At 37.8% G+C, this 14,464-nt stretch overlaps 1 protein-coding gene across 11 annotated transcripts in view; it reads left to right on the top strand.

The window, feature by feature from the left end:
• The window catches only part of AKAP13 (A-kinase anchoring protein 13), a 343,183-nt gene that overhangs the window by 252,755 nt on the left and 75,964 nt on the right, over positions 1–14,464 (top strand). For 8 of the 11 annotated variants that reach the window (XM_033414830.2, XM_049707003.1, XM_049707002.1 and 5 more), the window contains 3 exons: positions 389–525; positions 10,389–10,759; positions 12,975–13,028. In XM_033414830.2, coding sequence (XP_033270721.1) covers positions 389–525; positions 10,389–10,759; positions 12,975–13,028 — 562 coding nt within the window. The remainder of the gene's footprint in view (positions 1–388; positions 526–10,388; positions 10,760–12,974; positions 13,029–14,464) is intronic. The other 3 variants (XM_049707006.1, XM_049707005.1, XM_033414840.2) reach the window with 1 other exon arrangement.

Genomic DNA, 14,464 nt, shown 5'->3' with positions numbered 1-14,464 from the left:
CCAGAAGGAACTTAAGTCTCAAAAACAGAAATTGCCCACAGATCCTATCACATAGTTTCCTAATAAGGAACTTCTGATTCTGGTAGCAAAAGAAATAAATTCTATAACTACCAGGAGGAAAAGATCATTATTTAAATACATAGGTGGAATTATGGTTCTGAATCATCGTTTTATCTTTCTGTACCTGTGGTTTACATGACAAACTCATGGTTGTCCTGTAGTAACTGTATCAACTGAGAATTGAAAGCTACTAATTCGACTGTGTCCTTTACAGCTTCTTAGTATGAGGAGGGAGGGAGATTCATCAGTTGGTTGATTTAAAAGGCTGGAATGAAAAGAAACTGATTTTTTTTTTTAAAGCAGTGGTTGAATAAATTTTCTTTTTCAGAATGTGATAACTTCCTGGATGTTGGATTGGGCAGAGAGTGTGCCTCAAAACAAGGTGTCCTTAAAAGAGAATCTGGAAGTGATTCTGACCTCTTTCACTCACCCAGTGAAGAAGTGGACAGCATTATCTTCTCCAAGGTACTGTTGTACTCAGTGTGTGACTCCTGCTAGTAAGATGTGACTCCTGCTAGCCTTACAGGGCTTCTCTTCAGGTCTTAGAGAAGTGTAAATGCCCCCTTTCAGAGAATGAAGCTCCAGGTTGCCAGGCCTTAGAAAGAGGCCTTGGCCACTTTATTTTCTGTAGAATCATGGCTGGTTACGTACAGGTTTTGAAGCTCACATTGAAGCCTAAAGAAATGGAAGTTCCTTTATTGTGAATTAAATCAGATGACAGGGAATACTTCTCAGGGGGCAGGAAGGAACCACAGCTCAGACTGTATGACGTCATGTGTATAAACTAACCACAGAGCCTTCTGATTGATGTGTTTAGGCCTGAAGCTCGCTGCTGAGCTTGGTGATGTCACCCGTCCTCATGGAGCCTGCTTAATTGGAAGTTTCTAGAGCTCTGCTCAGGAATCCAAACTTTCTCACTAGTGAAAAGCCAAGCCCATCCACATGAATCACCTCGTGTTTTCATATAATTTGAAGCTCTGAGAGAGTGTGTGTGTGTGTTGGGGGGGGGGGTTGTTGCATTCTTTTGCTTATGTTTGTATCTGGTTGCAGCAAGGTTGGTTTTGTCTCCTAAGAAGAATAGAGGCCTTTCCCACAGCAGGATCAGCAAATGGTACTCAGTTATATGCCACAAGTGCTTGTCTTTATAATAGAGGGTGGTTGAGGGGGCAGAAACATGGCAGCTGTGCAGACGCCTTTGTGAGGGTTCACGATGACTTTGGAGAAGTGATGAGAGCAGTTGGGGTTAGTGGCTGCTTAGGTTCTCCAAGGCAGCGTGATGATGCTGGGTTTAAAAGTTACACTAGAAGAAGGCTTACCGTTCTGGGACTCTGGTCTGGAATGTATTTAAGCCTCTGTGCATTTACTTTCACTTTCCCTTCATTTTTGCTCAGCGGCTCTCGTATGCCCGCTTGGCCTCCCCTCACCCTTTTCCTCATTCCTTTTCCTTGTGGTCATTGTCTTCCAGAGGGCCTTGGAAAGACTCATGGCATTGTTACTCATAGAAGGGATTCTGTAAAGTAAAAAGTCCACACAACTTGGAGGATCTGTCCTTCTCAGAAGTTATTTAGGGAGAGGGACACCAATATGATCTTTTTTTTTTTTTTTTTTTTTTTTAACCAACAGAATTTAGGTAATTTCCACTGTGATTTTGAGGTTTTCATTGTAAGGACTCCTAAAGTGTCCACCTCCCCTCAAGGGGAATACCATTCCGAAGGTGCATGTCTTTAAAAATGTATTGCTTTTGTCCGAGATAAATAAATTAGATAATATCTCTAAGTTCCAGCTTTAAAACAGTCATCAGTAATCACTGAAGCTGGGTCATGGATACATGAGGATTTGTTAAACATTTATATATGTGTGAAAATTTTCTTACTAAGAAATTTTTAACAAATTGCAAAGTCTCCATTAAGAAATAATTGCTTGAACCTCCTAGGTGCATGACAGCTTGCCCTGGGCGTTACCATCTCTGCAGAATGATAGTTATTTCTGGTTACTAAATTGAATGATTTTCCTAGCTAAGGGGAATTAGAATTTACTACATTTTACCTAATTATTCGAACTGCCAAAAGCACTTAGGAGATTGTTCATACAAATGGCCAGTGCTAGATTTGGCAGTTTTTTCAGGATGACTGGACAGATAAAATTTTTAAAGGTTGAAGCATATCCCTGAATAAACTTTGACCAACATTTCGTACTGGGGTGCCTCAGGAAGTCGAGAAATGGCGGATGCACTTTCACCTCTTCATGCTGACAGAAGAATGTCTGATGGCCTGGGGTGAGATTTGGAGGGTCCTTCCTCTTAGTGTCTCCGCTCTACCACTGTTGTTAGTGACAGAGAGGTTTTGCAATAATGTTTTCTCTAGCATTCATAAAACCCAGGGTTTACATGTGACGGGAAAAGGAGACAGACAGACTCATGTGTACAAGATGCTTACTTTATACTAGGCACTGAACAGAATTTTTAAAGTATGTGATCACATTTCATGCTCCCAGCAACCCTGCAAGGTGGGTGGTTTTATCTTCATTATACTCCTGAGGAAATAGAGGCTCTGATTGGTAAAGAAGTTTACTCAAAATTACTCAGCTGGTAAGTAACAAAGTTGAGATTTGTACGTAGCCCTAACTCTGAAATCTGTTCATTTTCTGTTATTTTGCTCTCAACCTCCAGACACCTGCTTTAATAACCAGTGCTTTATATAGAAGCATGGCAGTGGCAGACAGGCCATCAGCTACTTCCTTAAAAGCCTTCCTCTGTGGTCATCCACACAACATGTACTGTGAAACATCAGACTGTCCCAGAGCTTCTTCTCAGGCTCCAGCCCTCCCACTCTCCCTTCTCTAAAAAATAATCTGTAGGCAAGGCATTGCAACATCCTTTTCTGCGAACCATGAGTGGTGCATTAGGTCACTTCCTGCAGCCACTTGTGTGACTCTGGCCTTAACAGAGGTCTCTTTAACATTAGCCTGCGATGTTTGTCAGAACTTTCCACTTAATCTTATGTTTCCACTCAGTATGCCTGCCTCCTGGCAAGTATGACTCTTTGGTGAGTGTTGCGAGCTTCATGTTTATTCTTATGGATATTTGCTCATTTCTAAGTTCTTTTTTTCCATAGATCAACAGCATAAAATTTAAATTTTGTTTTTAACGTGAGAAGAAATCCTAGGATGCTTTCTGGCACTAGCTAAGAAAGAAAAGTGTGATCATAAAATACACGATCTGGGCCACTCTGTTATCCAAAAGGATAATTGAAAGCCACAGAAAATACTGATAGTTGCTGCCTCTTTTCCCAGAGATAAAGTAAAGCCCTTACACCTTGTTTTTTCCTCCAAGTTATAAGACATATCCACAATTAAGAAAATCAAAGTAACTCCCCTAAGATGCTAACCCTTAAAGGAAAATCCTTTATTTTATATTGCTGTAGTTTGCTCTCAAGTACTTAAACACCAAGCCAAAAATTTACCTTTTATTTTAAACTTTTAGAGATAAAAGTAAATATGTTTACAGAATCCAAATTAGAAAAACTATAATCACTTATGAATAAGTATTAAAATTATTGTAATTTCAGAACTGTGAAGCAGGGCTGATGCTTGCTATCAGATACTTAAATAAAGTATTGCACATAAATGGATTAAGTGATTGGCATACATTAGGATTTTAAAATATGAGCTTTTATTTTCAAGGCACATGGCAGAGTGTCCTGTGTATAATATAATAGATAATAATTTATAAGTATTTGACGAGTAAGTGAATGAAAATTAAAGGACTAGTATTTTGGCAATATTAAGCATGATTCCTTCAGGTGTAGTAAAAAGATATAAACTGCATAGCTATTTCTATATTTCTATGTATGTAAGTGTATATAATGTTTACACCTCTCTATATACATATCTATATCATACCTATATGGTGTGACACTGGTTAAGAAAGCCAGTCAGGCATTTTTTTCGCCAACATTTTATTTTAAAAATTCTGAAACAGAAAAGTTAGAAGAATTGTGCAGTGAACATCCACCACCTAAATTCTGCAATTAACTTTTTATTACATTTGCTTTGTTACATAGTTATGCATCTGTCTCTCATTCTTCCACCTACCAGTTCATTTAATTTCTTTGATGCACTTCAAAATAACTTACAGATATCAATACACTTCACCCCTAAATACTTAGAATTCAGTATTTGTTTATAGGGTTGTTGTTTTTTGTTTTTTTATAAAATTTACATGCAATGAAGTATGCAGTCTCAAGAGTACCATTCAGTGACTTCCCCCCCAACTTTATTGAGTTATAATCGACAAATAAAAATCATATTTGAGGTGTATGACATGTTGTTTATATATATATATATAAATACACATATATATGATACTTACATACATATTACATACATACATTGTGAAGTGATTACCACAATCAGGCTAACTAACATATCTGTCACCTCACGTAGTTACTTTTTATGTGTGTGGAGAAAACACTTGAGATTTACTTTCTTGTCAGATTTCAAGGATACAGTACCTTATTATTAACTATAGTGACCATAGTGTATATTAGGTCTCCAGAACTTACTCATCTCATAACTGAAAGTATGTTCCCTTTGACTAACATCTTCCCATTTCCCCCACCCCTCCAGCCCCTGGTAACCACCATTATACTCCCTGTTACTATGAGTTTGACATTTTTAGATTTCACATTTAAGTGAGATCGTGCAGTATTTGTCTTTCTGTGTCTGGCTTATTTCACTTAGCATGATGCCCTCAAGATGCATCCATGTTATCGCAAATGGCAGGATTTCCTTCTTTTTCAAGGCTGAATAATTCTATATCCATTCATCTGTCGTTGGATACTTAGGATATTTCCATATGTTGGCTACTGTCAATAATGCTGCTTTGAACATGGGAGTGCACATATCTCTTCAAGACGGTGACTTTATTTCCTTTGGATATATACCCAGATGTGGGATTGCTGGATCATATATGGCAGTTAGTCCTGCCTTTAATTTTTTGAGGAACCTCCATACTGTTTTCCATAACAGCTCTACCTCAGTGACCTTTGATTAATGCATTCACCCATCTTTGTAACCTAAATGCCCATAAGGATATATCACTTTGGAAAGTTTTCTCATGCCCTTTCCCAGTCTGTCTCCTCTCTAACCCACTAGAGGCAGCAACCGTTCTAATTTTTTTCTACCACAGGTTAATTTTTCCTATTTCAGAACTTCATATAAATGAAATATAAATATTATCATTCCTCTTAGATGAATACCCAGGAGTGGAATTTCTGGATCATATCGTAAGTGTAGGTTTAGTTCTATAAGAAATTGCCAGACCCTTTTCCAAAGTGGTTGTACCATTTTTTATTCTCAACAGCAAGAATGAGAATTATAGTGGCACCACGTCCTTAGCAACATGTATAATTGTTTTGTTTTGCTTTGACTGTAGCATTTCTGGTGTGCATGTAGTGGTAGCTCACTGTGTTTCTGATTTGCTTTTCCTTGACACCTAATGATTATGTTAAACACATTTTCATGTGTTTATTGGCCACTTATGTGTATCTTCCTTTATGGAATGTCTGTTCATCTCTTTTGCCCATTAAAAAAATCAGATCGTTTATCTTTTTGTTGTTGAGAAGTAGAAATTCTATATATGTATCCTGGATACCAGTCCTTTGTTAGATTTACATTTTGAAAATATTTTCTTCCACTCTGTGGCTACCTGTTCACTTTGATAATGCTGTCTTGATGAACTGAATTTTTAAATTTTTGATGAAGTGTAACTTATCACATTTTTATAGTATTGCTACCTGTGTCCTATCTTGTTATTGATTTGTCTGCCCCCAGCTGCGGTAACAGCTCTGTAGTTTTTAGCAATAGGATTGAATCCTAGCTGTACCTAGAATCACCTGGAGAGCTTGAAGAAGAAGAAGAAGGGAAAAAAACAAAGACAAAGAAAAAAAGTCTGGCCCTTACTCCAGATCAGTTAAATTAGAAACTTGAGTTTATTATGTAACCTCACTGAGCTTCAGTTTTCTCATCTATAAAATGGGAATAAGAATAGCTACTAAAGGAAATAGTTGTGAGGATTAAAAGAAATCATACATCGAAATCACTTAGTATAGAGCCCCACACATGGTGAGTATCCAGTAAATAATTATTATTCAAATTTATGTAATAGTTATACTGCACATATATTAAGTAATAGATTCTCTCAAGCTTTATATAAAAATCATCATTTGTTTTGGACTTTTACATTAACTTTTGTTTGTGTAATTATTTTGTAATTTCATTCTCTCTAGTTTATTTGGCCTTAAATTAAGCAAAACCCAAGTACCCTTGGGTCACTCTGTTGGACTCAGCCCCTGCCCCTGAAGCCAGAACTGTCTGTTTAAGGCTAGTGTTGGAAAGACCAGCCGCTCTCACACCTTTGTAGTGCTCAGAGGGCATTCTCTCTGAGGCCTATTGGGTTTTTCTAGCCTGATAACCATTTGCAGATTTTCAAAATTTTATAAACCCCAAGGAGAGAGAAGCTGATGGTAGAGATGATAGTTTTTTGTGTGTGTTCCCGTCCTCCTATATGCAGGAGGGAAACCCAATTATGAATACTCAAGAGAGGAAGGATTTGTGTGTCAGTCTCAGGTAGACTTGGTCTTAGTTTCCCTAGCATACATACATGACTCCCAACCACCCCTTCTCTCCTGTTTCCACCTTTTAACATCTCTTCTACTTCTCTGCCCTAACCCAGTCTTAATACTCATCACAATTGTTTTGGCCGTTTGTTTATAAGAATGAAAATATATATGTACATATATTTCATTCTTATATATATTTATATATAAATGCGTAAGTATTCATATAAATATATATTTATATTACATATATATATATATATATATATATATATATATATATATATAGGACTTGGGATATTATTCCTGATTGTCTGGAGGAATGGCAGCATGGGATCAGTTTAACTAGTACATTTGATTTACATGGATTCAAATCTAAGTTTTAAAAAATGTGTTAGTTTAATTGATCCCATGGCACCATTCCTCCAGATAATCAGGAATAATTTCCTAAGTCTTGAAAGTCGTTTAATTAGCAGACATTTTAAGAGAAAAGACCTCTCTGAAGAAAGACTGACAACTCAAAAACTCTTAAGAGGAGCTTCAACTATTAGGCATGGAACATTCTGTCTGTGTCAGAAGCCATAATTTTTTTCCGTTTCTAATATATATAAATGAAAAAACAGCATCCCCCCAATCTGGTACTTTTTTGAGGAGGGAGGAAAATGGTGGAAGTAGTAGTTCTCACATCTGTTATTTGGCAGACATCTCTAGAAACTTTAGCACTAACAAATTCAGGGACTGGAAAGGGAACATTGCAAAAACAGTTCAGAAGTTTTAAAAACCTGCTTTCCTTCTTTCCTCTGTTATCCATGATTTAAATGGACAATACTTTTCAACAGACCTTATATTAATTTCTAACCTTTAGATCTAAAGATCATCATGTGACTTATCCGTAGACACATACCTAGCTGTAGAAAGGCTACGACCATACTCTGGGTTTGATTTCTCGCTACACCACTGACTACTTTCTAGTCTGCAAAGGTAGTGTAAAGATGTGACGAAGTTGGGAAATTCTTTTGAGAATGCTAAGAAAAACTTGGAGAAAAGTAGTTTAGAGCCTTCTTTAGATTCAGTCTAAAGTTAAAACCATTTGCCTCAGTACTTAATAAATGAGCTCAGTCTTAATTTCTGAATTTGTCCTATTTTTCCCTTTTCGGATAATAACTGCTAGCTCACAAAAATACTTGAGTGTAAGAATATTATACTGTGTGAACCTGATTCTTAAATCAGGATCAGGAATGCAAAACTAAAGAAATCACGTGTTACTATGAAAAAACTCCCAGGTCTTTTATTTTGTGTTTTTTGTTTTTTAAAAACTCAGAGTTAAAAGCACACACCAGGAAATGCCATAGCACACACAAGGAACAAGGCTATGTTGAGGCTGTATGCTAGGCAGATTTCTCCTTTTTACAGAGAAACCTATTCTACCATCTGCAAGTCATTTTCACACTGGGAAGAGCTAACTTGTATGAAGAATGTGTGATAAATGGAAACTTCAGCTCAAAAGCTTTCATATCTTTTGAAGCCTTGCTTGTGTGTTTTAAAACAGGCTCATCACACATTTTGCTTTTTTGATGCCCATTCTGCTTGTCCCTTGGTATTGTTTTGAGAATTAGACATTTAGGCAGCTTTAGTTTCCCAGGACCGCTGTAACCAATTACCACAAATTTGGTGGCTTGAAACAACATAAATTTATTCTTTCATAGTTTTGGAGGCAGGAGGTCCTAAAAGCAATGTATCAGAGGGGCTGCTGTCTCTTCTTATAAGGACACTACTGCTTTTGGATTCAGGAACTACCCTAGTGTAGTATGACCTCATCTTAACGAATAACATTCGCAAAGACTCAACCAAATAAGGTCACATTCCAAAAAGGATGTGAACTTGAGGAGGACACTATTCAACACAGTACAGTGAAAAAGCTAAGACATCCTAAAAGTGTCTTCTAAAGTTGGTATTCATGACCATTTATAGTCTCCCTTTCTGTGGAGAGTGGCCCCAGGAATAGAAACTTTAGGATGCCCAGGTCAATCCTCACTAACTTAAAAGGGGTCATCGATAATTTTATTTTAAAATAAGACCTACCCTGTTTTAGAATCTACTTGGTAAAGCATATAGTTTTATTTTACAGTGTGGCCCAGTGAAGGGAACACTGAGGACTTTTCTGATATTGACTTTGAGATCTTATCCTTACAGGGTGGTTTTGTTTGTTTGTTTGTTTTTTAAGGTGATCTTTTCCTTACAGGGTTGGTTTTCTTTTTTTTAAGATAACAGAACAGGGCAGTTTAAAAGTTGAAATCAACCTCCATTCAAATCTTGCTTCTCTTGTACTTGGAGGGGTGGGGGAGCCCATGAGACAGTCTGGGCCTCAGATTTCTGACTGTCCAGTGGTCCCCTCGCATCTTTCCCTCACTCATCGTTTAAAGAGCAATTAACGTAGGAAACGGGATTCTACAGGGTGGAAAAAAAAGCTCATATGAGCTGGTGAGATCCAGCCCCAGAGGTATAAAGAATGCTTTCAGAAGGTACAGTGCTTTTGAAGTGTTATGTTAAGACTTTAAAGTGGCACTCCCTTTAGTATGGGAGTTGTTTTCTGTTTCAAAGCTAACAGGAGTCATTAGTTTCCATAATCTTTAAAATCTTTCTTGAAGAGCTGTAAGTTTCTTTACTCCTAATTAAAACTGAGTAGATTGACTGATTAGGGAAATACTGTGAAGGGGGAAAAAAAAAAAATCACAGAATATCTCTCTCTATTCCTTGTTCCCTATCCCATAAGAATGCAAAATAAGGGTATTAAGATAGTACAGTGCCAACATCTGTAACTCAGAATGTGAACATGTATCTTTTTAGACACTTTACTTATCTTTTGGATACATTTATTTTTTGAATGCCATGATGCTTACCTTTCCCTCACCCATCAAATTATGTGTTCTGGTGTCTTTCAGCACGTGGAGAATGTCAGGCCACTGGGATCAAAATGGCACAATTCCTGTTAGGCTCTAGAAGTTGGCCAGGGAAAGAGCATCATCACTTTATCAAAGGCTGCATTGCCAGGACTGATTATTTTATGTACAGTTGGCTCGATAAAACTCAGCCAGTACTCAGTTAAAGGAAAAAAGGGGATAGATTTCTTGCATTTAGGTGTTTGTGGCCAGAATTTGGGCATTTGTGGCAGACTTTAGGTGGGATAATAAGCTATTCTGCATTTTTCAAAATGCTACTGAAAACAATTAGACTTGCTTTTGGAATATAAACTTCAGTATATCACTGTTGTAGCCAAGCACACTACCTTGTTTTTAGTTAAGCTTGTAAAAAAAACAAAACAAAGAAAACCTAAACTTTATATGGTATGAATTTAGAGTTTTCATAAGCAGAAGCCTCAGAGACATAGTTTCCCTTCATTTCAGTTGATGGTATTGACTGAAAAAAACTGACTTGAATTAGATCTGTTCCTCTGTAAAAAAGGGAAAATGATGTACTTCCCATCTAGCACCTCTAGTAAAAGGGTAAAAAGAGCATAGACCTTGACCCTACCTTTACTGGAGGCTGTTTGAATCCATCTGTGATCATGCTTTAAGAAAGAAATCTGTTTGAAGCCAACTGTGATCTTGCCTGTCCTACCCACTGTAAAGGCATTGGCTCGCTGGGGAATAACAGAGAGCTGTCTGCTTGGTCCTGCCATTTCCAACCATACGTGCTTTCTCTCCATTACAGCCTGAGGAAGAACAGTTGGCCTGTGATATCACTGGATCCAGTTCCTCCACCGATGACACAGCGTCCTTGGATCGACATTCTTCTCATGGCAGTGATGTGTCCCTCCCCCAGATTTCAAATTTGAACAGGTCCAGAGACCAGCAATGTCTTGATGGTTTCTACAACCATGGGGTGGGAGCTGAGGGTCGAGAGAGTGAGAGTGAGCCTGCTGGCTCAGGTGAGATGGAAGAGGAGGAGATGGACAGCATCACTGAAGTGCCTGCAAACTGCTCTGTCCTGAGGAGCTCTATGCGCTCTCTGTCCCCTTTCCGGAGGCACAGCTGGGGTCCTGGGAAGAACGCAGCCAGTGACGCAGAAATGAACCACCGGAGGTGAGATGGCAGGCTGTTTGTCTAGTCTCTCAGTGTCTGCTTGCTTTTGATTTGGTGTTATTATTAGTAAAAGATTTTAGGAGACACCGTGGTATAGAAGAAAGAATATAGGCTTTGGAATCAGGAAAATCTGTGTTTAAACTCTAGCTCTATAACTTTCTATGTGGATAGCCTTGGCAAGTTACTTGACCCTTCTGAGCTTTAACTTTCTCATCTGTAAAACACCTGCCTTTCTGAATATTTGTAATAATAAAGATTACAAGTGAAATATGTCAGTCACGTGGGTGTTTAATAAATGGTAGCATTTGTTCAGGCCAGATTTGTTCATGAAATTCAGAGATTAGAAAATTGGGGGGGAATAGTTTCATGTCAGTTTTGAATTAAGAAATAAACATGAACTCTTAAAGTCTCAACACATCTAAGTCTTCACAGTGCTTCATAGAAATTGCCATCTGTTTCTAGTGCAGAGTTTTGATGAAGTCTAAATTACCAGTGTTTAATCCTTAAGAGATCATAATAATCATTCAGTTGTTAGGGTTTTTCCATGTATCACTCAGGCTTATCAGCCTGGCTCTCTTGTAAGTGCCACCCAGTCTCATACCTTCAGTTTGGAAGCAGGCGCTAAGAAAAGTTGGATTGGCTTCTGACCCTTGGCTGCCTAGATGAATTTAAGCAGATGGCTTTGAGTGTAAAGAACAAGTGCCATGAGGCCTACTGTATGTGCAAAGGTGTGCCTGCTCCAAAGCTGCTTTCTTAATGAGGACAAGCAGCCAAGGGAGGAGGCTGACAGTTGTAAAACAATTGATAGAACGGTTCACCGGCAGCAATTATTGGTTTGTTTGCTTTTTAAAAATTCCTTGACCTCCTTTTTGGCTCATAGCTATAAGTACATGTAATCTGATCACATTCACTCACTCATTTATTCTTTTGTTCGGCCAACATATATTAAGCACCGCGTGCACGTCAGGCATTTCTACGTTCTGGAGACCCAGAGGTGAACAGAGTCCCTGCCTTCATCATATCTTACACCTTCCTGACTTGCTACCCTTTTCAGATTCTTTTAATAACACATTGTCTCATGTAATGTTGCAACATCTTCATGAGTCAGGTGGGATTAACCCCATTTTTGCAGATGAGACTCTGCAGGTAGTTTATATCATTTACCCAAGGTCAGTGGGATCCAGGTTTCCAGTTTCCTGGTCAGGCGCTCTTTCTAGAACTCCGTATTATTCTGGGGTGGAGTTCAGAATGCTAAGCTTAAAAATAAGCGGTTGCTTTATCTGATGGGCAGTTTTTATATATATTTGAAATCCTAGATTATGTAAAAAGCAGTTTCTAAAAGCTTTCCTTCCCAGCTTTATTCAAGCTGTACTTTTTTTTTTTTTTTTTTTTAAAGCATTCACACCACAAGAAAAAATAAGGTTGGGGGAATGATCCCTACAGCCAGAATTCCCTTCCTGAAGCAAGAGAAGCTTCTTGACAGGATATACTTGTCTTAGATGATGACAACATTGAGAAATGAGGATTTATTTTATATATAATCTGTTTTCCTTTATAAACCACTATGGATCCCTTTGCTATGACTTTGATTTCCGAGCTAGATGTGACTTCATGGGTCATGTAGCTCCAGTGAGGAAATTGAAGCTCAGATTAAATGATTTTGCCCAAGATTACATGATTTTAGGACTGAGCTAAGATTAGAACCGTATCACCTAAATTGTTTATATTTTCAACCTATGTGATACCATGGAACCTCCTGTTTGAGTTTATCATTAAGGATTGCTTAGCACCACTGTGCCAATACCTCTGGAGATAATGGAATGAGAGTTAGGGTTCACTTTAATTAGTTTGACTAATTCTTATAGTGTTATCTGCATACAGTGTAACCTGAATTGTAGAGTCTTAAGAAAACCCTTTTAAAGTTTTGAATGGCCTTTTTAAAAAATCCTTTTACTTTTATAATTTAATAAACCTCATTCTTGGTCACCTGATTAACTCCTTAGAGCAAGGAGGGAGCAAAGTAGCCCTTCTCAAAAATTATCAGGCCTTTTTGGTCATGATGTTTTCCTGATTCCACATTCTTTCATTCCCTTACTCCCTGAACTATTTCTCTTTGGCCATTGTGTCTCTTCCCAGTGTGATGTCTGTATGTTTCATGCATTTGTATCCACTTTATTTCAACTCAACACTGACCTCTTCCACCATTCATTTTCAGTTCAATGCGAGTTCTTGGGGATGTTGTCAGGAGACCTCCCATTCATAGGAGAAGGTACAGAGTTCACTAACTTGATGTCACTAACTTGATGGACTAACTGTTTGCCTTTGAGCTTATACTAACAAGCATCTCATTCTGCTTCATCTATGATTAAACAGTCTATTTTTAAGTAATGTCATGTCTGCTTCAGACAAATAAAATACAGGTACTTATTAATTGCTAATGTCCATTCCATATGAAATGGTTTCTCGAATTTGAAGTTTTTTCCTATTCTACTTTTATTTTTTGAAAAACAATTTAAAAAATATTTTTTCCATCTTGTGCTTTTTGGTGTTCAGATCATTTTGATAATAGGGTGTCCCCAACTTTATCCAGGAGAATTCAAAGAAGTGTCTGTTGTGCCTATGTAATGGACCCTGGGGAGTACTTTTTCTTTCTTTCCAAAAAAAGGGAAAGAACCAGAAACATGAGTGTGCTCATGTACAGGCCCTAAAATATTTTTAACATGTTCTTTAATAGTGTGATGAAAGCCTGTCTTCCTAGGCCACCTGGCGCTCTCCATTCCACTGCTGATGTGGTCATTCCTTAAAGCAAGTAAGAGGCATCAGCTGATTTCTCAGGGGCCCTCTCAGTCTTTCAATTCCTTAATTATTTTTTGTCACATAAAATTTTGAAGCTAAAAATTATAGTGATTTATAAGCTGAAAAGTCATTTCTAGCCAGAAAGTGCTGATTTGCTTTAAATTGTTCAAATGCTGAGTTTTGTTTTATATTTACCGTACAGAAGTCATTTGTGACTTTTTCTTCCCTCGTTTGGAAAAAAATTTAGAAGTCTAAAAACGATTGTTTGATTACTGTTAGTGTCTCATATTAGGAGATACTTGTAAAGAGGTATTTTTAACTATTAGCTGAAGCTGTTTGTTGGGAAGCAGGCAAATAACAGTCTTTCTTTCCCACTTCATCTTTTTCAAGTGGGTGTTTCCTTTAATTCCAGATTTTAGGCACAGAGTTGAGCTCAAATACAAATGTTCTCATGAATCTTAGATAATCATGAACCTGGTTAAGTTTTTCTCCAGGGGAACAAGTTGTTAAATGCCTTTTTCAGTAGCAGTATCTAAAACCTTTAGAGATATATTTGTCTGACTTTCTTTTAAACTCTTCAGTATGGACTTATTAAAATCATGCACTGGATGACACCGGAAGATGACAGGTTGCTGGATACAGTCCAGGTTAGCATGTAGATACAGCCATCACAGCAGCTCCAGTGACGGTTTCATCCCTAGTCATATTTCTGTAGGAAGAACATGGGTTATAATTTTAAATTTTGTATTAAGCCTTAGCTACTAAAATTGAAGCGTTCCAACAAGTATTAAAAGGTGGGGGGAGCGGGATACTTGTTTTTGTTCTTGTTTTTTTTTTTTTGTGGTACGCGGGCCTCTCACTGTTGTGGCCTCTCCCGTTGTGGAGCACAGGCTCCGGACGCCCAGGCTC

Source organism: Orcinus orca, chromosome 2 (genome assembly GCF_937001465.1).
Source record: "Orcinus orca chromosome 2, mOrcOrc1.1, whole genome shotgun sequence".
NCBI lineage: Eukaryota > Metazoa > Chordata > Mammalia > Artiodactyla > Delphinidae > Orcinus > Orcinus orca.
Note: the sequence above shows the minus strand (reverse complement) of the source record. Positions and strands in the feature narration are given on the sequence as shown.